The 27,325-nt window shown below is 36.9% G+C and overlaps 1 protein-coding gene across 3 annotated transcripts in view; it reads right to left on the reverse strand.

The window, feature by feature from the left end:
* The window catches only part of LOC134740816 (voltage-dependent L-type calcium channel subunit beta-2), a 276,363-nt gene that overhangs the window by 59,044 nt on the left and 189,994 nt on the right, over positions 1 to 27,325 (reverse strand). Inside the window, exon 1 of one of the 3 annotated variants that reach the window (XM_063673455.1) lies at positions 9,574 to 9,734. The exons of the other annotated variants lie outside the window; for them this stretch is intronic. Within the exon in view, the coding sequence (XP_063529525.1) occupies positions 9,574 to 9,627 (54 nt within the window). The 5' untranslated portion in view covers positions 9,628 to 9,734. Of the gene's footprint in view, positions 1 to 9,573; positions 9,735 to 27,325 lie in introns of those variants that run through there. 3 annotated transcript variants of the gene reach the window in all.

Below are 27,325 nucleotides of genomic sequence, written 5' to 3' on the forward strand. Positions count from 1 at the left end.
GATATAAATACAATGCCGCGCGACGCTTTGCGGCGTAAGCGCCATCGACAATAAGGTCCCTTTTCATAGAAAATGCCCCAATTATAGACCTTATCTCTTAGCAACAAGCTTCACGTATGATCAGTTACTTGTGTTAATTATGGTAAAAGCTGTTAACTGACCATCAATATATCTTATTAACTTACAATAAAGTTCACAAATGATCAACTTGTGTACAAGCGAGGATCCCGGGCGTATTCGAATTTTAGTTTTTCGATTTGTTTCCGATACGTAACAATAACAGGTCAGTATCATATCGGAATCAAATCGAATAACTAAAATTCGAACACGCCTGTTCGTAGCACTGAAAGGCTACCGCGTAGCGGCGGCGCGTAGCAACACCGCAGTGGCAATGCCCTTCGTAGCTGCATGCTACGCGGCCCACGCTACGCTGCGTAGGGGTTACAAAGACAGGGTTCCGTACCCAAAGAGTAAAACGGGACCCTATTACTAAGACTCCGCTGTCCGTCCGTCTGTCTGTCTGTCCGTCTGTCACCAGGCTGTATCTCATTAAACGTGATAGACAGTTAAAATTTTCACAGATGTATTTCTATTGCCGCTATAACATTAATACTAAAAAACAGAATAAAATAAATATTTTAGGGGGCTCCCATATAACAAACGTGATTTTTTGCCGTTTTTATAGATAATGGTACGAAACCCTTCGTGCGCGAGTCCGACTCGCACTTGGCCGGTTTTTTTATTTAGCTAACTGCGAGATGGTAGGTCATAGCATAGGCATTTAAATAAAGTCGTGTACACATATTTTTGAGCCATTTGTCAGGATCGATATTTTTGCCTTCGACTGTACAATAATACGTGTAATAAATAAGTAGAAGGAAAATCCTACGGCAAAATCCAGACATAGTCCGAAGTTCCGAACACAGTTTTAATAATAAATTCTCCCAAACGCTACACAACCTTTAACACAACTATCCAAGCGAAAATCAACCTTACAACCTTAAACATTAAACATATTTAAAATTAAACCCGCGCCGATAGAAAAGCAACTGTAATCCGTAAACAATAAAACTCATAACAGCCTGGCTAGTACATGATTGGCGCGACAGTATCTCGCCCGCGAGATAGGCTACCTGTCCCTCTTTAATTAATACAGTTAGAAAAAGACGCTCCGACTGTGTTGTGCTAGGCCTACGGTTACGGTTGCCGTTGTTGTAATAGACATGCGGTGTACGGGAACGCTCTCATCGCGACCGTTCTGATTTGAACCTTGTTGTTATAGTTTTAGGGTCGGGTTTGGGTTGTGCTGTTTTGACAGGAGCGCGCATGCGCGGAGCTGGATCGATGGTTGACCTACATGCGGCAGACGGCTACGGGTGAAAGCGGCAGGCCGAATGTTGTCTTCGCTCGGCGAGTGAGGGTGAGGGGGTGATTCGGGAGATTGGTCGAACCGTCAGCGAGATCGGTGGCAATCAGCGAGTAGCGAGTATTTTCTTCCCATGCGAGTGTTTTCGCATGCTTTTGTTTAAAATGAATAAGAAATTTCATTCATGCAATTATTTTTATACCTTTTTGCAAGTACAAAAACCAGATTTATGGACGTATAACGGAAATTATTTTAAACATTTTCGTCATTTGGCCACTATTTTTCCCTTCAAAATCGCAGTATTATTATTTGTCATAATGCAAAGAGAATCGTTGGTAAAGAAAGGCACAAAGAATTTCGTACTGTTCATGTCTCTATCGCACGCGCGTAATTATACTGATTAACTATATTGCTGTCCCGTCCCGCCCATGATGCCGGCACGGCGGTCAATGCCACTGTGCGAGTGGGACAGAAATGCCACTGTGCGAGTGGGACAGAAATGCCACTGTGGTGTGAGTGGGATAGAAATGTCACTGTGCGAGTGGGACAGAAATATAAATATGCGGAACGGGCGGGGAAATTATTCGTGGTTGGTCAAACCAAATTGTCAGTAAATAAGAACAAAAAAAAAACCTTTTCTTTTGGGTGCTAGTCTTCTTTTTTTTTAATTTCTTTATTTAATAAAATATCGCAATAATATTTACTTATCTAGTGTACATTATAATCCTAGACAGTAAGAACCTGAAAAACAAGATAGTTTTAGAGCTAGTTCGCTCACTTTGAACTTAAAAATAAGCCAAGGCTTATGAAACTTTTCATTTTGAGTACTAGTGTAAGATAAAGATAGCATGATTCTCTCTGTCTATGTTTGAAATGAGACAGTCCTTACACAAAATAAATAAAAATAAGTCCTTACTGTACCTAAACTGGATAAACTGAAGACTCGACACCCTCACTATGTAAGCGATCGCAACAACACTCGGCTAGTGTCGACGACACAAATACCCGCGTGACCTCGCACTGCGGTCACGGCGACCCCGCTGCCAAGCGACAACCAACCTTAAGACAATGACACACGATCTACAACAACTGCATTACTAACATTGTTTTGTTTCTATAGCTACTACATTCGAAATTCAACCGTAAAGTTTTGTAATAAGGTGTACTTTGGAATGATGTGAAATGGTGTTAGTGCGTTTAGGAATGAGCAGTTTTTCGGATCCTGTAGTAGACAGTACTTTTACAGGGATAGTTTTGCGCGAAAAATGTTTGTTTTTTAATTAGGGCCGATGCAGACGGACTGCAAACCGACTGCAATTTGTATGAGAACTGCAAGCCGACTGCATGCCAACTGCAACGTCGCCGTGCAATTCCTATACAAGTTGCAGTCGGGTTGCAGTCCGTCTGTCATCATAGTAGTAGTAGTAGTAAAACTCTTTATTGTACAAAGGCGAACTTATCCCCTTCAGGGATCTCTTCCAGTTAACCTTTGATCAATTGAGGGAGAATTGGAGAACGGTAGACATGAAAGCTGTACTAAAAGGCATGAAAGAAAATATTTAATTTCCTAAAAAATAGGAAATAATAATCCTACCTATAATCTACATGGCATTTCTGGTTATTTACAGAAACAAGTTTACGTTTATACAAAAAAGAACCGGCCAAGTGCGAGTCGGACTCGCGCACGAAGGGTTTCACAAAAAACGGCAAAAAAATGACGTTTGGTGTATGGGAGCCCTCTTAAATATTTATTCTATTCCGTTGTTAGTATTTGTTGGTAATGTTGTTATAGCGCCAACAGAAATACATCATCTGTGAAAATTTCAACTGTCTATCTATCACGGTTCATGAGATACAGCTTAGTGGCAGACAGACGGACAGACGGACAATGGAGTCTTAGTAATAGGGTCATTCAATTCCAAATTCTATAAAAATATATGACGTTAATACTGACACTCCCTCACACAGCCAAATAGAGGGTGTTAGTGAGAAAACAAGACCATAAACCTGAGGTAAACCATTATATACGCCAAGAAACTTGATAAGCACATAGTGTGGGCATTATTTTACGATCATAATTATGTAGATAAATGTCGTGGCTATTATGTGGGTGTCTCACGGCCTTAATAGGGTGCGACAGGGGTGGCATGACGTCTCGTGGGCAGCGGCCGCAATCAAGGGTTGGGTGGGAGTGATAGCGTATTTCAATGAGTGATGCAATAGGGATGATGACACATGTTGAATTTTATAACACAATCCAGTGAAATAGAAAGAAAATGATCAATTTATCACAATACATTGGAAAATATTAAACATATTAATAACGGGTCACTCACGTATCACCGTCACCGTCGACTCCTGATGACTCTACTCGGTACGGAGTGAAACATGTCGAGCGTTTTCGACTTAAAATACGTGAGTGACCCGTTATTAATATGTTTAATATCTGTGTCTCACGGAAGTTTTGCTATTAAAATACATTGGAAACAAAAAAAAATGGAATGGATAATTAATACAACAAAAAATTCAAGTTTACACTTAAGAAAGGAAACGGTATCATTCGATTCCTTACATTTTATTTAAAAAATTTGTGGTAGTCTAAACGGCTTCAACTTGATCGTGACGTCACGATCAAGTACCGTTTACTTAGTAAGGGGGCGTTTTGCTCGCTTTAATGCATTTGGTCCTATCTTAAGAGGCCCACTGACTATCAGTCCGCCGGACGATACCGGCCGGTCAGTTAGAACAAAAATTTGACAGTTCCGAACAACTGACAGACCGATATCGTCCGGCGGACTGATAGTCAGTGGGCCCCTTTTTCCTCAAAACAAGTGATACCATTAATAAAAACTTGTTATCTAGCCTATTATAAGATAAGTGATGCAATTATTATACAGCGTATTTCGAATAATGATTCTATCATCATCTGCCAATTCATATTGTAAAGATATATAGTGTTATTCATAAGCGTCTGTAGAGTTTAATACGCATTTGGCAATCGCCAACAAGCAACAAGACAACAACAACACAATAAGCGACAACAACAACAACAACACGCGACAAGCGATTTTTAAAATTTAAACTGTTTATTTCATAAGAGGTTAGGTACAAACATTCATCTTAACTCAGTTACAATCTCTATATTATGAGTTTGTCCCTATTCGTCATTTTGAATAGGTATTTGTTTCGCACTTAAACTATCGTGAGACATATTTCAAAATATTTATCAGTACGGTTTTTACTCACTATTATTTTTAGTCGCTTTTGGCGACATGTTTCGGATTCTTTGGGAATCCATCCTCAGGCACGAGTGTCCGCGGCGGTTGTACGTCGTGCACAACGCAACCGCCGCGGACACTCGTGCCTGAGGATGGATTCCCAAAGAATCCGAAACATGTCGCCAAAAGCGACTAAAAATAATAGTGAGTAAAAACCGTACTGATAAATATTAGGTATTTGTTTGTTAGAAAGCTTTAACTGTCAGACATCGTTCAGATTCTCAATAGTGCACTCTAAATGGGATAAAAAATATAACTGAAAAAATACGTGGCTAATAATTTTTAGTTAAGAAATATTCTGCGTTAAAAATGTTATTATTAAACACGAATATTATTTGCCGGGTATCTCGGAGTAGAATTTATCTGTATGAGTATTTATTCTACTCCTTTAACTACATCGTTTTTAGGGTTCCGTACCCAAAGGGTAAAAACGGGATCCTATCACTAAGACTCCGCTGTCCGTCTGTCTGTCTGTCACCAGGCTGTATCTCTTGAACCGTGATAGAAAACAAACACACAAAAATACAAAAGGTAATCACGGTCTATATCCCGGTCAATATAAGTCTCGTGATAGACAGTTGAAATTTTCACAGATGATGTATTTCTGTTGCCGCTATAACAACAAATACTAAAAAGTACGGTGGGCGAGTCCGACTCGCAATTGGCCGGTTTTTAATTTAACAAAATTCAGCCTTTAACAACCCGGCCACGACATCGCGCGGCAGCGGCAACGGCGAGCGGCGGCCATAGGTTGGACCGAGACACAGCGATCGGACCTTTTGTTCCCACCTATGGCCGCCGCTCGACGCTGCCGCCGCCGCGCGATGTCGTGGCCGGGCCGTAAGGTAGAGGTACTGAGAGTACCCTGTAGACAGCGAAAACCTTGTAATACTCGCTACCAGTAGGACCCCACCCAAAAATATACTGACTGGCAAGACCTTCAGAACATCTCGTATCTCAAGAGTGCACTATGCACTCCAGTCAAGGTCCAAAACAGCTTGAGGGCCGTTCAGATATTCCGTATCTAAGTTTGTTTTTCAGCGGATCGCGGGTTCATTAGAGCAAAGATAGATATATATCCTCTTTGATTAGAGTAAAGCTGGCCATACACACTAGGGTATGGCTGCGCAATTTTGCCAACTGCACAGGTAAAACGTAGCGTGTGTGGCATTTGACTGCGCAGTTTTCTAACCAGCTTTACCTGTGCAGTTGAACTGTACAGGTAAAACTGCGCTGGCGTACCCTAGTGTGTATGGTCAGCTTAAGGCACTATAGAAAACTGCCCGTCAGCAGTATTGGGGTAGTGCATGATAGTGTGTGCGGGTTTTATCTGTATATACCTATGTTAAACAAATTAACTCTGATTCTGATAAATGATGAGCACTAAAAACTAACTAACTAACTCCTAAATACAAAATTTAAACTTGAACGGCCTCCTAGACTACTTTATGATCCTGCTTCGAAGCAGGGACCTCCTGTTCAGACTTCTATAAACATAAACATTATTTTAAACAGAAACATAATTTATTCCAAAAAACACGTGGCATGCTTACATTCATACAAAACAGACTTACAAAATACATGTATTTATAAATATAGAGTTTATTACCACACCACCTCCTTCTTCTCCCTTGAATGAGAAATTAAAATGTTAAGTCTCAATTATTTCGCTAAATATAAATACATCATCAAATAATGTAAATACTGTAAACAATGTACCTACCTAAGTATGTGTTAATTTAATAAATGGCTATTCTGATTCTGATACTATTAATGTTACTAATATGCAAACAATTCTTTCAGTGTGCAATTAATTGGTGATGACGTTTGGCGAAATCTGAAGGTGAAGAATGAAGACAGATTAGAATCCGACCTCGGCCACCGGGCGGAGGTCTTTTGTCACTTTGTCTTAGGTATATGACATATATTTCAGTCTATAATTTCCTATTTGCAAATAATAATAAGACTAATAAGTTTAAAAAATACTGGCTTTAAAAAGTTTAAATAATTTCTTCTTGATATGTTCAAGAAGAAATTATGTTGTGATTTTTAAATTTAGAAAATGCTTTGCATTATTGTCGTGATTATAGTATTTTTCAAACACGATGGGTACAGTACAATTTTGCGAGATTTTGCGCTTTAAGGTTATAAATTGTATTGAAATGACAAGTGTCATCGTATTAAAAAAATACTATAGAACGTTCAATCCGTCACTAGTCTCATTTTATCTAGAACAGTGGTTCCCAAAGTTGACGGCTCCGACCCACCTAACAAAAACTACCAAATTCGGGACTTAAAAAGGGGGCACGGGCATATATAGGCCAAGCAACAAAAAGGTATAGAGGGAAATGCTTGGAACAAAATTTTTGACTCTGTAATTTTGTTTGGAGTTTGGACTAGTTAGGTGAACATATCAAAAGTCCCCGGCCGTAGCCCTTGAGCCGGAGGAGAGATAATAAAACATAATAATAATAAAATAAAAAATAAAATTAAAAAGCATCCTATTTGGTGTAGTTTCTTGTGATTAATTACTTTGTTGGTTTTATACATTTGTTTTTACGCCAAATAATTATTTTTCTATTCTATTCTATTATTTTTCAACCTTATGGCTTTAATACGAAAATTTCAAACTTGCCAATCTTGCCATCAACAATTCAATAAGTACTTATCGCAAATAAAGAGGGCATTACCGTGCTGCCCCTCACAATTAAAGGATGATTCACGCCAGACCGGGCCGGAGCTTTCCGGCGCGTCGTTTTCTATGGAAATTACCACGCGATCACCGATCAGCCGTCATTCTTCTTCTTCTTCTTCGTGTTAGGGGCTATATAAGGCTCCAAAGCCTATGTATCACTGCGACCATCCCTGATCTATTGTGATCGCCACCTACTACAACACTCGATCCAAACCTGCAACTTCAAACAGCTGCAGGATCTTTTTGATCCCGAGAGACTATAACTCCTCGATTAAGTCACGAGTACGCATTAGGCAAGGGCACTCTGTGAGGATGTGCAAGGGCGTCTCCTCTGCCTCCATACACAGTCTGCACCGCCCCATGTCACGTTTCCCCATATTGTGCATGTGCTTATTTAGGAGGCCGCCGTCATAGAAAATGACATGTCCGACGCCTCGGCCTGGGCCCGGCCCGGTCTAGTCATCCTTAAATGTACGCCCTCTATCAAAGGTAAGCCTACCCAAACTTAAAAGCCGTAGGGTAGCCGTTGTGTTTGTATCATTTTAACATCTTGTTTGACACGGTAATGAACAAAGTCAAGTCTTGTTCTTAAAGTAAAATACCCAAATTCGTCACACCATCACGAATTCACCGAACATCGTGTAGGCGGGAATTTTTAATGGTTTCCATGGAATTTTGACTGTTTTCAGGCGACGTTGCGTGCCAGCGTGCCACGTCACTTCCGTCCGGACACGCTGCTGTTCCGGTCGCTGGAAACGCAAGCGATTCATGAAAGCGAATGAAGAGCAATCGCTTTTAAAATCTTAATCGCTTCGACAACGAAAAGCTTTGTGTCTATCACTCTTCCATATTAGTGCGACAGTGACAGTTGCGTGTCGATCGCTACGGAGCGTTAGCAATTGGCGTGTTGGCTACGCGGCCAGTGCTGTGTGAGAGATGATATGAAACCATAGTTGAATAAGTAAGAGGCTCACTCCATACCTAGGTACATCAGTTTTGTTAGCAAAACGCTTATTATTTTCGTAGTCGACATCTAGTGCGACAACTGAATGCGCCAGAGCCGTGTTGAAGGATATTTGTATGGGAACTTAAACATTTTTTTTTCTCGAAAACTATGGGATTTCGCACCATAAGACTTGGTGGGGAGATTCCTTATGGTGAGTACTTTCTATAAAAAAAAATATCAGCCCTGAACTCCGCATCAGCTAAAGTGGAGTTGAGCCCACGGATTCCTCGGAACATAAGGTTTTCGTTACAAATCGGTAGTTAGCACCTATGTTATTGACATTCATAAGTTTATCGATATTAAATAAAAATAAAATAAAAACTGAATAAAAATAATGTCTGTGTCAGTTTCGTGAGGCCTCTGTTATTGATATGAGGTATGAGTATTGACACTAGTGAACTCAGGTTGTCAATTACTTTAACTATTATTTAGACGCGAATGGGTGTCATTATCCATTTGAACATATGTCACACGCACGCGTGGAGGTCAAAAACTATCGGATCCTTTAATATACTCATAAGTACTACACTGTGGACTATGAGTACGTATATATTTTATGTCAAAACATGGATTAATGGCCGCACAGATATTGATATTGCCGTAAAATTTTATTAATGATAATTCCACAACACTTGCTTACGCACAATATAATAAGTAGATAATGTTTTTATTTGTATCTATTCTAAACAGACTTTAAAATCTGTAATCTCATCAAAACTGTATAAATGCAATTAAAGAAATCAATGGTTAAAACCATTTGACTGTAAAATAAAGACAGAGTTAAAACAATAACAAGATATTTAATGTCATAAAAATGTAATGCCACTAAAGTTTTCGTGACATTGGTTCAACTGTCATGTCATTTAAACATGTTTATCAATAAAAAAAATACCCTACACAGGGCAAATATAACACGACAATTGAATCAAAAAAATCTATCCCTTACATAGCTCTGTAACCTAAAAATATTGCAGATAATCACTGAAGGTACAAGACAAAAGTTCAACGATCGCGTAATCGTAATCACATTCAAATCGTTTTATGATTGCTGTTAAAAACATTACTGTATTTCAATATCTATTCGATACTGAATACCTTCAAAGTTCCTACGATAAATGTCAATCTTTGCGATTGAGTTTTAGCTGTCAACTGAGCAAATCTGTCACGAGACGGTGTTTTAGCCAAAACGCCAAAACCTAATGTAAGATTAACACAAAACTGCACTCACCCGTCTCCTCCCCAGCTTGTAAAGGCGCTGTCGCCTTATCCTGTCCATTGTCATAAGCACATGTTACACTTTAGATCACTAATTATGCATTATATTAGTGTTTTGGGGCGACGGCGCGGAGCTGCGCGCTAAAAATACTGACTCACGCGCACCCGTCGCAGCTTCCCGTACGATCTGGGGGACTACCACGTACAAACATTCGACAATCAACTATTTTCATCTCTCACACTCTTGCGTCAATAGAGAGAGATGTAGGATGATCTTAGAATCTTAACGCATGCGATAGTTTCCTGGCATTTCCATCTTATCGTCTAAAAACCAATTTATTTGCGGCTTTTAGTTCCACGGCAACTATGCGTAATCAAAGAGCGTTCTTATAATGGTCCTGGTATTCCGTAAAATCTAGCCATTGGAATGACCTTTGGCGTATTCCCAATTCTCAACCAGTCTTAGGCGTAACCAAGACAGGAGTAAACTACGATCACAAAATGTCTCACGGCTATATTTTACCTGGTTTTATCGAGGCGAGTGCTCGGTAAAAGATTGTAAATAGGGTCAGATTTCTTTACTTCTATTAACTTATTAATGTAAAAACCATTCTCTTCGTTTTATATTATCTTCCTATCTGTTTTTTTCCCCAATAAAGAAAAAATAAAATAAAATAAAACTAGCGTGTATGGGTTCGAATGAGGAGAAGTATCTAATCTCGTAATTTGTAAATATAACGTACATACGAGTATTACGAGTAGACTAATCATAGATAAATTTAATTAGTAGTTTTCCTGCAACGAATGATTGGTTAGTTATGAAAATAACAGCGCTGGATATACTCAATGGTTCGCCAGCGCAGAGTGGAGTTTTCAGTAATATAGTATAGTGTTCTTCGGTAAGTTGTCAGTAAAGTATACAACACTATTGTTCGATGGGGAGATTGGGGAGTTATTATTATTGAGACTATGCGACTGAGGGTAGTTCGAAAATCTATGCTCCTACAGCCTGGAGTTTCAATATTGATCTTGATTGATCTCTTTCTATTACTTTGAGAAATAGGTACTCATCACTCAGTTGTCATTATTCTGAAAAAAAACCGGCCAAGTGCGAGTCGACTCGCGCACGAAGGGTTTACCGTACGGAAAAAAACAGCAAAAAAATCACTTTTGTTGTATGGGAGCCCCATTTAAATATTTTCCCCTCACTAGCTCGGAAAGCCGTCTTTTATCCTTTAAAACAAGCGGGGAAAAACGCATTTTATCCACTAGTGGGGAAAGTAATTTGACCTTGGATGGAGCGTGTTTAAGTAGCTTGACAGATAACAAAACGTAAAACGCTCATAATAATGGTTCGTTCGATATTAATTATCATTAAATAAATGGTTTGAGAATCTAATAAAAAATACCAAATTTAGCTTTATATAATAATTTTAAGTGATAAACCTTAAATTTCCATAAGAAACGTTAGATTTTTTATTTATATAAATATAATTCTGAACGCACAAGTTGAGTTGATGCAATTTCAAAACGCATCGTTGACATTTCATACGTCAGAACAGAAATGTCAACATTGTCAACAAATTTTTTACTTAAAAACACTTCTCACCGACTCACGTAAAAATCAGAATTTCCAGTGTTTTCTGTTATAATATCGTTAAAAAATAAGTGATTCCAGTGATGAAGATGATCTAACGCCTGTGAATGTTGCACTTTCCTCGCTATAGTGAGGGGAAAAGTTTTGTGTTACACACGGGTGCAAATGTATTTTACTTCTCGTGTGTTTAAACACTCGCTACGCTCAGGATTCTATTTTAGAACCACTCGCTTCGCTCGTGGTTCAACTATAGATTCCTTTCGCTAGCTCGTGTTTCAATTCCACACTCGCGGGTAAAATACAACTTTGCACCCTTGTATAACAAATAACTATTATATTATTCTGTTTTTAGTATTTGTTGTTATAGCGGCAACAGAAATACATCATCTGTGAAAATTTCAACTGTCTAGCTATCACGGTTCATGAGATACAGCCTGGTGACAGACGGACGGACAGACGGACAGCGGAGTCTTAGTAATAGGGTCCCGATTTTACCCTTTGGGTATGGAACCCTAAAAATAACTAGCAAACGTTACGATAATACTGGCCACACTTCCGCATTGTCCGTGCACTTGACTCTTGACACTGAATTCCTGAAAAACATCTAAATCTTAATCTTAACATGTGTCCCGTCTTGAGCTAATAGGACACTGTCCAGACCACATCTATTTACAAAACATTAGGTAGGTACTCAAGTGCCTAGTATATTTTGACATCAAGATTTGAACTAAGTGTTATGACAGATTTATACTGGTTTTCGACGAAGTGGACGTAAACTTTGTGAATCACAAAATTGCAAATCAATGTCACACTATCCGGAACTGTTGGCGACACTCATCACTGCAGAAAACGGTAAATAAAATGTCAAACAAGCGAATATGAACCTTAATATGATCTGGGAAGAGCTAAAGCAGATGCAAAGCAGCAAAGTTATACGGTATACCAAGTCCATCAAATTTCGATTTTATCTCGTACGAGTAAGAAACCGTGTGCGGGGCAGCAATGTTGCTGGTTTGCATGCATGCCGGTAGCACTGTGTGAACTTATCGCTGAAAGGTAAGGTATTTTTCATTTCTCATGCTCTGAAAGAGGGTCCTTGTTGTTCTAAAAGGTGTGCAGAAAATGATACGTGTCTGCACTAGAGTATTTTACGTTCGAAGTACGATTTTTTTAATTTTTACAATAAACAATTAAGTTTTGAGTTTAAATGGATTTGTTATACAATTTCCATTCTGATATTTGACTACCCATTCCATAAATAACGATACTTTTGCATAAATTCTTAATTGAAAGTACCCTCAAGAAATACTGTAAAAATGTATCCTGTCATGTTTAAAAAAAAACACATGCATTTTACTTTTCTCGTATTCGAAATGAAAAGCATCATTTCATCCCTTGGTTAACAATCTACTATACCTATAAGGTAACCTATTCATTGGTCAGTTTTGGTTCTCACAATAGAAAATAATTCGTTTCCTCCATCAATATACTATACTTATCTAAAAAAAAGTTATCCTGGAGTTAACGTACCTATTTAAAAACATACAATACAAAATATGTATCCTGACATTCCTGATTGTGATTAGATGCTAATTAAATAAAACTATGAAAACGGATTATATCGCGTATATTGAATTTATAATACATCCCGACGTTTCGAATCCTTTACAGCGTTCACCCCTTTCGGGAAACGTCGGGATGTATTATAAATTCAATATACCTACGCGATATAATCCGTTTTTATAGTTTTATTTCATGAGTAACTATCGCGGTAACCGAAGACAATATTAGATGCTAATTAGTTAGTGTTAGTACGAAATACTAATTTATACTTCATATTTATTTTTATGAAAGTGGTCTTGAGGAGTAAAGTTTGCCTTCGTTTGGGGATCAAGGATTAATTTGAATTTGAACTAGAAAATAACAGATAAATTGCTTAAAAACATTTAGGTTGGCTAGGTATTTACGTATTTATAATAGCAAATTTTTACATATTTAGCCTGCGTACATTTGGTATAAATATTATAGGATTATAGATAACAAAAATTATACTTGTGACTGTACTAAGCATACTAAAAGCAAAGATAGATATAACTCCGTAATAGATGGATACAGTCTAAGGAAAAAACGTGCCTCGAAAATCACGAAAACTTGATTCTCGATCAGAGGGCGCCACTAGTTTTGGCCTACACTCGTATAGAGGGCGTTGACAGTTTGAAAAAAAAAAATGAAAAAATGAAAAATTGTTTATTTCGTTTAAGAATTACTTATGCAGGTAAGTGTTGGTGCCTCTTTTTAAGTAAGAAAATACCTGTGTTAAGAGGCACCGCTCTTCCTTAAAATTGGTAATAAACGAATAATAAAATAAGTTTAGTTTGTTATTTATAATTTTAACGCATATCAATGAAAGAACATGGGTCAAAATAATAAAAATAATTAATGCAAATAAAAAAAAACATTTATCCATATTTAAATACATTTTATAGTATTTTTATAAATATTTATTTTTAGTTTTAAAGTGTGTCGACAGATGGCAGTGAATTTACTGGGGTTACAAAATTTACTATGACAGTACCGCTCTAGTATAAGTTACTAGTAATAAATGCTAAAAGTAATAAAAAGTTCCGCATCCGGAACCCGCAATACAAGGGAATAAACAAGCCAGTTTACGTGATACCACTAACGCCATCTGCTACATGTAAGCTATACTACATCGTAACGAAACCAACCGAGTGCACTAGTCAAGTATGAGCGAACTCGATAGCTTTTAATGCTTTTTATGTGTGCCGCTAGACGGCGCTGAAATTAGATACTCTGTATAGTTTGAAAGATTGATCATAGATGGCGCTACTGATATGATGAATCAGTTAACTATCTGAAAATAAGTATACTTAAAATTAAATTAAATCTCAAATACGAAAATGCTTGCCCAATTATTTAACAATTGTATTTAAAGAAATTAGTTTATATATATATTTTACCGAACAATTTTTTTGATAATCTAAGTAACTATTTACTTAAATATTTTTGGAAACAGGCATACTTTTTTAGTTAATGTATAAAAACAAATTTCATTAATAGGATGAAGCTGTATTCGTAGACCAAATCTGTACCTAATTCTGAATATAACAACGTCTGAAATAGACGGTACGTTCACCCCCTGCGACAGAAAGTTGCTTATAAGTTCAAAGAGTTCAATCACAGCTCGTCACCAATTACTAACACTTTGGCATCCGTATCAATTTCAACCGTTCTATGTGATAAGTATGTAAACCGATATCCGTTTTTTGCAGCTTGCATATGTGATTATAATTGATACAACAGCATAAAACAGCATGCCAAAACTAAGCGTTGTTGTTTTTATAAGCTTTTATTTAACTTTCAATGTGTGTATGTGTGTTCAAGTCAAATCTTTCAAGCTAAATTAGACACACTTCCCATTATTTGATTGTACTAATCAATCAATCTTTAATGTCAAAAACACATGTCAAAAATTACAATACAAATAAAATTAAAAATACACAACTTACCCTAAATTAAATACCAAAAATCAAAAACCATTAAAAATCAAAAATACAAATGTCAATAATACTATGGGAATTAAATCATTTCTTCTAAAACTTCATATTTACATAAATGCATAATATACCTAGGTTGGGTGACAATGCAATATTATGGTACCATCGAACTGATCTCGACCAGGTGGCCATAGGAACTCTGTAATAAAACAACGTAAACTAATTGTGTTTGGGGTTGTTAGAATTGTCTCGATAAGTATTAGTTGCTTGATGCAAGTAAGAGTACAGCATATACTGTCAGCGATAAAAGCTTGTATCAAAAATGAAATTTTTCTCAAAAAAACATGGTATAAGTATAATAAAGGTACTTATAACTTATAAAACTACGGAATGAGCTTTCTGTATTTGTTTTTAAATTAAATGCGCAACATCTTGGCCCCACGTTGGGCCCCAAAATATCGGGGTTTGTAAAACAAAACCGGCTAAGTGCGAGTCGGACTCGCGTTCCAAGGGTTTCGTACATTACACAATTTAAACAATGTATTTTTTATGTGAAATGTCTTTAAAAAACCCGTGGGTCGGATCTAAAACTAAGTAATTAAGTCCGACTCACGCTTGACTGCACATTTCTAATAGATTTTCCGGTGATCTATAGGTAAAGATCTATTTTGTGTATTTTTTTCAAAATTTTTGACCCAGTAGTTTCGGAGATAAAGGGGGGGAATGGTAATTCTTTGCCTATTTTCTTGAATAACTTCTAAACTGTTTATCATAAAATTATAAAAAAATATATTTGAGATTCTCACAATGAGCTCTTTCATTTGATATGTAACACGATATAGTTTGACAAACTTTATTTTATAATTTTCTCATTTACCCCCCAAAAGTGGCCCCCCTGTTTAAAATTAATCCATCCGTCCATCTTTGGGTCACAAACTTACATATGTGTACCAAATTTAAACTTAATTGGTCCAGTAGTTTCGGAGAAAATAGGCTGTGACAGACGGACAGACAGACGCACGAGTGATCCTATAAGGGTTCCGTTTTTTACTTTTGAGGTAAGGAACCCTAAAAACAGTTATTCTTTTAGGTCTTTTTCAACCGTCGTCCACCAGGTAGGTGGTCTGCCTGAGTTGCGTTTAGTAGTTGGCAGTTTTAGGGCAAGTTTCACCATATGGTCTACTGAACGCCTTTGGACATGACCATACCATCTTAAGCGTTTCTCCTTGACCTTTTCGATAATCGGGGCAATCTTGAAGCTTCCTCTGACATACTGATTTCGGTTTCTATCCAGTAGCGTGACACCCGCTGACCAGCGTAGCATACGCATTTCCGTAGTGTGCAGCTAGTCTAGATGCTGCTTATTGGTTGCCCAACATTCAGATCCATACAGAACAGCCGGTCTTATACGCTCTTTCGCTTTGTGGAGACCGGTCTGTTTAAAAAAAAAAATCATTTATTTCAAGCTGCAAGGCTCATAATCAGTTTTTGCACGTCATAAAAATAATAAAAACAAATATAAAATTAAAATTGAAATTGAAATCGAAAAATTGGTACCTATTAATAAAACAATAAAATCAATTTAAAGCATACACTAAGTCCCTATCCTATCCCAGTCTTAATTACATGCCTGTCACAGCAGTGCATGATGTAAGGACAGTCCACTCTGTCCGCGATCATCGCTAGGACTGTTTAAGTTTACACGGGCTTCATTTTACCTATGTAACTTTACTTTTGAGTGGCATTAACGTGAGGTACTTCATTCGGTTCTTGTCTGTTTGTTTGATTTAATATCTTGTCTTTTTATTAATTATATAACATTTCAAGTCTTGGAGACCCTTTACATCTCTGGATAATTTGATGATCTTTTTTATTATTATATACATTTTATCTCTGACACCTAGAGACTTTTACATCTCTAAACAATGTTAGTACTTCTGTTGTTTGTATATTTTTTTATTAGCTTTTTTTGTGTAATTTGACATTTATATTTATGTAATTGTTTTATTTTTTTGTAATTTTGGGTTAATTTTATTGTTTGTAAAAATTAACATGTAAAAGTGCCCCTGTGGCCTATTTGCTGAATAACTGTTTGATGTTTGATGTTAGAGCGGCATCTTTCTGTCGCACATCACGCCTGTGAGTCGACGCCACTTCATCCATCCAGTAGTAGTTCTGTGCGTAACGTCCTTGTCAAATCCTAGATATTAAAATTGCGTTATCGAAGGTAAAAACGTGTTTCCCATAACAATCTTGATACTAAGCTTAGAAATAAACTAAAAGAGGAAAAATTTACTAATAATAGCATCGTTCGCAAACGTTTCTGATTGATACAAAATTAATTTAATCTTGATACTTTCGGAATTAGTGACATCATCAAAAATGCAGGACATGTGTTCCGTCTTCTTACTGCTAATTTTAAGACCGCATTTGATATATTTATTTTTAGGGTTCCGTACCCAAAGGGTAAAAACGGGACCCTATTACTAAGACTCCGCTGTCCGTCTGTCCGTCTGTCTGTCACCAGGCTGTATCTCATGAACCGTGATAGCTAGACAGTTGAAATTTTCACAGACATATTTTTGTTACCGCTATAACAACATAGTGTTGTGTTCCTGCCGGTGCGTAAGGTTGCCAGAGCTTAACGAGGGAGAGGAGTGTTAGGGTCGGCAACGCGCATGTAACTCCTCTGGAGTTGCAGGCGTATTATAATTCATAATTCATAATTTATTTATTGCATCCATGGTTTACATTTGGTGGTACATACATAGTGGGTTTCACATGGACCCTGGTAGGGCACAGCAATAGTCTTAAATCTAAAGTATGCTAGGTATTAGTATTAATGTAATCATTATATAAACTTGGTCTTATGACAATGGTTAAGACATTGTAATTTAAAATTATATTGCAACAAATTTATTAATGTCTTGGAGATATTATTAACAATTAAATTTAACATTGAAAATGTAGGGTATATGTATAATATTTGTTTATTTAATAGTTATGTCAAGAATGTCAAGATTAAGAATTTGTATGTCATGCAATGTTTAATAAGAATTGGTAAAAAATAAATCGAATAAAAATAATAATGTGGGTAATAATTAAAACTAATAATTAACAATTAACATTAAATTCCATAGGCTACGGAGACTGCTTAACATCAGGCGGGCCGTATGCTTGTTTGCCACCGACGTAGTATAAAAAAAACATATACTAAAAACAGAATGAAATAAATATTTAAGTGGGGCTCCTATACAACAAACGTGATTTTGTATGCCATTTTTTTGCGTCATGGTGCGGAACCCTTCGTGCGTGTCGTTTTATTTAATACAGTATTTCTGTTGCGATTGGCGTTTTCTATTAATGATTGCCACTTGGCTTAGATCCCTTGCTGGAAAAATCCAACGATTGCCACGAGACACTATTACTGTTTATTGTAGTCATTCTATTTTAATGTAACTTTTATATTCGCTGGGAATAGTTGGTATTGCGCAAGCCACACCTAACGAAACTCAGTACCATCGTCAACAAAGTTAACCAATCGCACACCTTACTGTAACGATATAAAGTCTACTAAAGGTCAGTGTGTGTGTTGCTGTTTGTATAAACCAGGGATGTTGCGAATATTCGCATCAGCATCCGCAATCGAGGAACTTCCGCATTATTTTCAAAATCCGCATCCGCATAAAATCGATGGAGCTTAATGTGGTGTGGATGCGGATGTGGAATAGGTCGGTACAGGAACGTCTTAGCGGTGGCATAAGTGCTAGGTAATTTCGTAATAAGCCAATAGGAATCTCGTTACGTTTTTGTGATTCTTCGATCCAGCACTTTAGCCTATGGCGGACAGCGACAAGAAGTGACGAGTTTGTTTTATTTGGACTTTAGTATAGTAATGCAATTGTAGGCCGAAGATGTTATATGAGTAGTGTTGTTAATTTATAAATAGAAGTTGTAAATTGCGGATATTCAGTTTTGTTGTGTGTTTCGTTCCGAGTGATGAAACCAAGGCCAGCGCCGGCGCAGTGTGATTTAAACTTAATTTTAACAAGACGAACATGATCGTGAAAAAGCTCTATGTACTTATTATCATAATATCGGAAGAAACTTACAACCACCTCATCAAAAAAAACGACCATTAATCTATGCACTGGACACGTTCAACTTATTGTAGAGCGGTGAAGTGGCGGTAACAAGAATTAGAGACATATCAGGTATTTTTTATTTTAATATATTTATTTTTTAATTAAATAGTGTAGAACTAGAATAGTTCAGTAAATAGATATTTTACTTAAGTATAACGAAACCGTTTAGATCCAGAAAAGTCGGCCAATAAGTTACTTTTTATTAAATATGTATAACGCACCTATATTCTTGTTCAAATACTAAAAGTTTCGTTTTTTTACCAATATTTGTTAGTCTAGTAGTAGTAAAACGCACCCGACAGTAAGAAAATAAGCTTAGAGCAACATGGAAAACCTTAGTCATCATTAGTAACTATAAAAATTACTAAAATGTTTGACGTTTTTATATGTACCTAATCTTGACATCCGCATCCGCATCCGCGAGTGTAAAAAAATATCCATCCGCAACATCCCTGGTATAAACGCACGAAAACTCCAGTTGGAACCTTGCCATATTATTCAATGAGTAAGATGTGATGTTTACGGTTCATTCATTGATTAGATGATAGGATCGTGTCTTTGTTTGTGATATTTTAGTGGGATTGAGTCTTGTTTTATTTCAAGCGACGTCGGAAACAGTGGGTCCATATTGGCTCACATAACATTACTTGTCATATTATTTTTCATAATAACGCTTTTTGATCATAATAATCATTTGTCATAATTTTTTTGCGTACAAATTTGTTGTATATAAATTTGTATTACCAAAATCATTGCTCATAATTATCTGTAGGCAGATTTTTTTAACAACATAATGTCATTTCCAACTATTCGTCACGACTCATAATGGCTTTTATAATAAACTTATTAATTATAAACTTAAATTGTATAAGTATTTGAAAGCATAACATATAAAGTATGGGTGTATTGGAACGTACACAGCGATATTTAGAAAATTAAAAGTAATAAATAAAGCCAATTACATGTAAAGTTATTATGTCATACCCCATTTAATTTAATTATTATTATTAATTTTTATTAGTCATGTCCCCGCAACTTTTTTATTTTTCATGTACCTATTTCGGCCCGCCAAGGAGTCGACGAAGCCCCGCTTCGCGGGGCTCCTTTTTCCGCTCTGAGGAACACAAGAAACCTAACACTCCTCCTCGCTTCGCTCGTCGTCGTACCTATCCCGACTCTGGGACTGTATTTCTTTTTTGATAGCAAGTTGAATGTGGTGTGGATGCAAGATACCTGACAGTTTATAAATAAAACCAGGTAAAGTTTAAAATAAATATTATATAAAATTTTATTACTTAAAATCGTTATGTTAAAAAATAAATATGATATAAAATTTTATTATTCAAAATCGTTATATTAAAAGAATATATGAAAATTAACATTAGTATTACAGATATTTATTATGATTGACATTATTAACATGAATGATTTGGTGTTACGATAGTTATGCGCAAAGACAAGTTATAAGTAATGATCATTATGATATAAAATTATATAACAAACATTTTCGGACTTAAAATAATCGAAGTCGCAATTTTATGTGAACTTTGGCGCACCCGGAAACAGTATTTTTAAAATATTTGTTAGTCTAGTAGTAGTGAATCGCACCCAGTTGACAGTAAGAAAATAAGCTTAGAGAAACATGGAAAACCTTAGTCATCCTTAGTAACTATAAAAATTGAAACATTTTTTTAAATTATATTTATGACAATAATAACGAGAAACGCGGACCGTATCTGGAAAGTTTCAATTGAAATCTTATACTAGTTACTATTCATTATTTATGTTTGCAACTTAATAAACAGACTAATTATTATGTTTCTTCCTGTAATAGTGGTTAAAACGGAAATCACCTGCGAAGCATACTAAACCGTTCAACCGCGTTATTTTCAAAATTTACAACCCCCACGGACCCCCCAGAGCCACGAAACTAGTACGTTGGGAAGTTAATTACCCTATCAGTCAATCGGGCAGTCGCAGTATCTGCTTCACACAATCCTGCGTGCCAAACTTGCCCCGAGGCTCACGCAGTTACCTGCTGCCTTTGCAGAGGATAGTTACTGGAATACAGTTACTGGAATTACTCACGTCACGTCAGTACTTAATGATTTAAAAATAAAGAAGAAAATTGCATTTACTAAATGCTCTTGTTGACTGTCTAATGATAAATACTAAAGTTTTTCGCTTAAAGAAGCAAACAGCGCTTAAAGGAACGTTTACCTATTTGGAGGACTTTTTAAGCTTTTTCTAGCAGCATTCACATGACCGCTCTGTCAGTTGCAGCGACTGGCCAAGTTTCCCTTACACAGCTGCTGCAGCTGGTAAGTAAACTTAAATTTATTTAATTAATAAACTGTAATAGATAACATACACGCGGCATTACGCGGCTAACGTCCTGACCACGTCAAGTCCACTTGTCAGTTTCCAATGCTTGCTCAAGCAGGATAATCCGTAAAACATGGCACTAGCGAGCAATTAAATAAGAGCGTACGTGAGGCGCTACGCTACAAAAGCTGTCAATTCGCGCAGAGTAAGTAGACACTGTAGACAGTCAAATATACAGAGACAGAGAAGTAAGTAGACTGGCTTTTTCAAAGTTCACTGCTCGCTTAAGCCATATACATATTATAATTTGTAAAGCATGGCACTTGCAAGCAATCAAGAATAGAATAGAATATAAAATATTATTTGCTTGAATACGTAACAATCAGATCTTATAAAATAATTAGACACAGTATTCAGTCGATACAACATCAACATGCTAAATATTTACAAAATTGTACATAAGTGCAAGGGCGCATAAGTGGCGCAAGTCACGTAGGTAAGGCAAGTAGACATGCTAGTGAACTCGCTTGTTCAAAGCGCTCACTTAAGCCGTATAATGCGTAAAACATGGCACTAGCAAGCAATTAAGGGTGCACGCGAGGCGCCGACGTCCCCGCGCCCTAATAGCGAGTGTCTTGACGCGAATTACCCACTTCCCAATCTGGTGGCTCGACTTAATGCTCGTAGAAAGTGGGGGTTATATGTAATGCTATGATTTCAGTGTTTTTAATAGCGAATGTTTTGACGCGAATTACGCACATCCCAATCTAGTGGCTCGGCTTAATGCTCGTAGAAAGAGGGGGTTGTATGTAATGCTATGATTTTAGTGGTTTTTTTGGATCCGCGCGCTAATAGCGAATGTTTTGACGCGAATTACGCACATCCCAATCTCGTCGCTCGGCTTAATGCTCGTAGAAAGAGGGGGTTGTATGTCATGCTATGATTTTTGTGTTTTTTTGGATGCGCAGCCAGATAGCGAATGTTTTGACGCGAATTACTCACATCCCAATCTCGTGGCTCGGCTTAATGCTCGTAGAAAGAGGGGGTTATATGTAATGCTATGATTTCAGTGTTTTTTTTTGGATCCGCGCCCTAATAGCGAATGTTTTGACGCGAATTACGCACATCCCAATCTCGTGGCTAAGCTTAATGCTCGTAGAAAGAGGGAATGCTATGATTTCAGTGTTTTATTTTGGATCCGCGCCCTAATAGCGAATGTTTTGACGCGAATTACGCACATCCCAATCTCGTCGCTCGGCTTAATGCTCGTAGAAAGAGGGGGTTGTATGTCATGCTATGATTTTAGTGTTTTTTTGGATGCGCGCCCTAATAGCGAATGTTTTGACGCGAATTACTCACATCCCAATCTGGAGACGGCTTAATGCCCATGGAAAGAGTGGGTTACATGACACACGATGATGATGATGATGATGACACGATGATGATGGGTGATGGGATGTTTACAAAATTTAGTTTTTTAATTTTCAAAAAAAAACAAATAACAGCTATTATTAAGCAATGAAAGAATTAAAATGTCTTTGAAATGTTTCGCAATAAAATACAAAAAAACTCTTATACAAAATGTCAACTCGTCTATGTAAAACCACTCCTAAAGTAATTTACATACTCAGAAAACATACATTAGAGGCAGTAAAACAGTGATTACATTACTAGCTCCACAATATTAGCTGCAAGCACGCAAAACTACCACAAATGTTCCAACGCAAGTGTCTATCGATTCCCCGTCCACAAGTTACCAGTGATGGCCTGCAATTATTCACAGAACAGAACTAATCCTCGTACAAAACAACGTAAACGCCATGTTATTTTGACCAAAAATAAGACATTTAGCTTCGCACAATCCATAACCTGCACCAGCGTGAACTTGCGGCTTTTAAATGTTTTCACGCAGCGCACGAGTTTCACTGCCTGTTTTGTGTTTATGAAAGTATTGGGGATCGTAAGACACCGTTCAATGGATGCATGCTGTATTTATGTGTCGGGAGGACAGACAGGTGCTGGATTTATGCGTCCCGTCGGCGATTACATCGATGGCGAACATCTAAGGTTTTACGGTTCTCCGTTGCCATTCCCATTGCCTTGAGCATGGGGAGTGTCAATTTTCTTTATACCATGCTGGTCGAAAACAAGCATGCGATCGTGATCTCCGCCTTACCGTTAGGCGGACCGTATGCTTGCAGTTTTAACTGCGTTACAATACGCGTTGCTAACCTTTTAAGAAAATGCATATTACGGGGATTCAATATATTGACCGCTGGCGCTTTAGCGGATCACTATTGTAGGTTACCACTATCATTAACAACACATTCCATCTTGGAAGAATCATCCATACACAATCATCACGGGACAAACTACAAAGGATAAATAAACTAAAAGAAAAAAGTATCGGGATGACGGATGCTACGAAAAGTCATGTGACTATTTTCATACATTTTATTGGGGTTTTATATTACCTACATTTGTAATAGTTACCTATATCAAGGATCATGATACAATGGTTCAACTAAACACTCGCTTTGAGCGCGAGTACGACCAATAAATATACGGCATGGTATCCTGAAAACGGTCGATTTATGACTGGGACTGCGTATATTGTTTATTGAATATTACTGCTGCGTTCACGTGCGTTATTGTTATGTGGTTAAGTAGTTTTAATAGTGAAGATACGAGTAACTTTAAGGCCGTTCCATCGGTTTGCCGCTGTCTTTGTCACATTTCGCAAGAAAGAACGGGAAAGAACATACGCGCCGAGTGTCAATTTTGATCGAATTTTGTCGGTTTTTATTTATTTTGAAAACGTTACCTTACAATATCGAAATTCTAAAGCTATGAATATACTATTTATGTTAAGATTGTTTTTTCATCTTTTTTTGTTTATAGTATCACATAATAAATAACCGAGTAAAATAGGATTAAAAGTCCGAGTTAGAGGCTACTTTGGGAATTAATTGTATCGAGCGAAGTGTCATAATTCGTGTATCGGAAGCTATGTTGTTAAAGATAATATAGTCAAGAACTACATATATTTTTTCCAGGTCTACGAATATCAACGCCTCTTAGAAAAACATGATCATATAAGGAGATTTTTCGCCTTCTGGCTCAGGGAACCGCCTTAAAGTACGTTAGTTAAAAGGTAAGACAGTTTAGACAGTACCTAAATTAAAACCACTCTCACACTAATAATGATGCTGATTCGAAGATCATAGTCCCGATAGTCGTTTCAGCGAACGGTCTCATAGCGAAGTCTCGACCAACACTAGAGGGACTCTCGCTGGTTGGCTGGATCAAGGGTCAGTGCAAAAGGCGGTTTTACCATAGATGTCATACTTATACGAAAATGAGTCATAAAAGGCGTTCAGCGGCCAGGGAGGGGAGGGGGGAAGGAGGACTCACGCTTCAGCGCGTTTCGGAAACGTGAAAATAAGGGGATTTGTTCCGCAGTTTATTAGAAAAATATTTAAAAAAATACTCTGTCTGCTACATGTACCAAAATTCTTCAAGTCCACATGTTTCGAAAAAATCGTATCAAAAATGTATTTCCTCGTACGCAGAAATTTGAATTGTAGGTATGATCGATGCAAAGATAGATAATCTAATAATATTTCATGCATTTCCTATCTGTACACGATATGTTATCATACCGAACAATAAGAGGGTTGAAAGAATTATTATGTGACCCGATAAGGGGATGAATTATTCAGTTCAATGCACGATTTTTTTTGCATCAAATATAAGATAAGCATAATAAATGCCACGAATTTGTACTTGTATATTCCAATATCAAAGACTAGATAGGCGGCGGCAGATAAGGTAGTTCATAAAGCAACCTGTTCCAAGTTAAGTATCCTTAGAAAATTTTGCTGCTCGAAAACAGTTAGCAAAATTACATTTTGTTATGCTCAAGGCTACGCTTGGCATCCGATTACTTGTAGAGTTTTTCGCTTTTACAGGACATAAAGTCATCTCTTCTTATTGTACGAATAACGGTTTCTAACGCTATCAAAACAAAATAACATATCCGAAACTCAGACGTCTAAAAATAATCTGTAGTAATTTTTGATTTGCTATAGTTGCTTTTAAAGTCTGATCTCGAGTGTCAAAAAAATTTACAATGAATTCATTAGTGCTCGCGTGTGAACAAATGTGTGGTCATTAATATTGAAATATGTATCTTAAAAACAATTTATAATATTAAATTAATCATTAACAAGCAGAAACGTCTGCGATCGATGCAATTAAGCTTAGAATAAATTTAAAAGTGGAAAAATTACTGCCTTGGGTGAGACTTGAACTCACGGCCTCTGGATCGATACTCCAGCGCTCTGCCAACTGAGCCACCAAGATCTCATCCATAGTCAGCAAATCTTCCCACTATATGGGTCTAGGGGACCCTAGCGACATCTACCGTAAGAGTGTTACACTTCTTAAACGGCCACCGGAGTTCCAAGTCGTATTGGAAATTCACCAGTTACGATGTGCTACCCATTCTAAATTAATTCACCCAAGGCAGTAATTTTGCTACTTTTAAATTTATTCTAAGCTTAATTTATAATATGTTTTATTATCTCAGACTTTAAGCTGTTCTAATACATGTCTGACGATCATAATCTTCAACATATCTCCCTAAACTCGTACATAAAAACGAAAGCTACGCATAAAACTAAAACCTAACGAATACGGAAGCTCATTTCGTCGCTCCGAAAATGCACTCGAAAAGTCAATGAACTCTCATTAAAGGGACACTCATTTCCACCGACTTTTCTATCCGTTACTTCTTTACTTCGCTTTTAAAAGTATCCCTTTGTAAAAGAACCAGTAGTGTACGTAAAAGTTATATTTAAGCCCAGCAGTGTCATGTTACGCGCCGATGGCCCTTCCATTTTGTCAAATTGAAATAAAACGGGTGTGTAATAAAAATACCGCGTATGTGTATGTGTGTGTGTGCTATTGAAGATGGAAATAGCGATGGGATGTGGTATGGGAATGCAGTGGGAAAAATAGACGTGGACATACGAAACGTAAGTGTTTCACGCGTGCTCTCTTACTACATAAACATACATAAGTACCTATATTCATGTGTATATTCTCTAATCTCATTGGCATATTTTTTTGCGAGTTCTAATGTTGTTGTATGATAATGACGAGGTATATGTTAATTTTTGTGCACTGTCTATAGCCTGATATGTTTGAGAAAACATATCAATAAGGGAAAGTTATATGTATTGTAGACTACGAGCAATTGCAGTATTTTCTAAGGAAGTTAAATGCGTATATTCGGTACCTAAGTATATGTTACCAGTTTTTATAGGTACATGATTCTTGATATTAAAATTATTGCAGCTAAATATTTCTCGTAGGTATATCGAACACAAAATAATAATGAAGCAATGACACACAGACACTATTTTTAAATTAAAAGATTAACCAAAAAAACCTGACTGACCAAAAAACTCGACGTTCTGTAATTATAAACTGTAATTGCGATAACCAAGATTCAATTAACAGCGTTATAGGAAACAATTAAATTAATATTCCACCCACACGACCTCGCTAAGAATAAAAGGACTTAAGGCACTAGATTTATATGAAGATACGACGTTTTGGTATTAACAACGCACAGGTTAAAAAAAACGACATAGATCATAAAACTAAAGCTAACACTCGTGGCAAGCAATTCATGATTACAAAAATCAAATTATTTTTTCGACCAGTTACAATTCAATAGGAAGATTCGCGATTTAAAACTGCAAGGAAACTACGGCTGAAACAGGAAACTTCTGTTTCTTAAAACTCAATTTAATTAAGAAACAAAGAGGTGTTAACACTAAAGTTTGTATGCCAAAAATTATTGAGAACTATAAAGGCGCCCACTGACTATCAGTCCGCTGGACGATATCGGCCTGTCACTTAGAACAAAAATTTGACAGTTCCGAACAACTGACAGGCCGATATCGTCCGGCGGACTGATAGTCAGTGGGCCCCTTAGGCACAAAGATTTATAATAATTTTTTGCAAAAAATTGTATGACCGGATCGCGATCGCGTTAAATTTTCGATGCGATAAATATTAGAATCGGCATACAGGAAATAATAGTGTAAGTATGTGCTATCAATTTGTGTTTTTAATACGGGTGTGATTGGTTTTTATTATTTTGCGGAT

Source organism: Cydia strobilella, chromosome 4 (assembly GCF_947568885.1).
Source record: "Cydia strobilella chromosome 4, ilCydStro3.1, whole genome shotgun sequence".
Taxonomy (NCBI): Eukaryota; Metazoa; Arthropoda; class Insecta; order Lepidoptera; family Tortricidae; genus Cydia; species Cydia strobilella.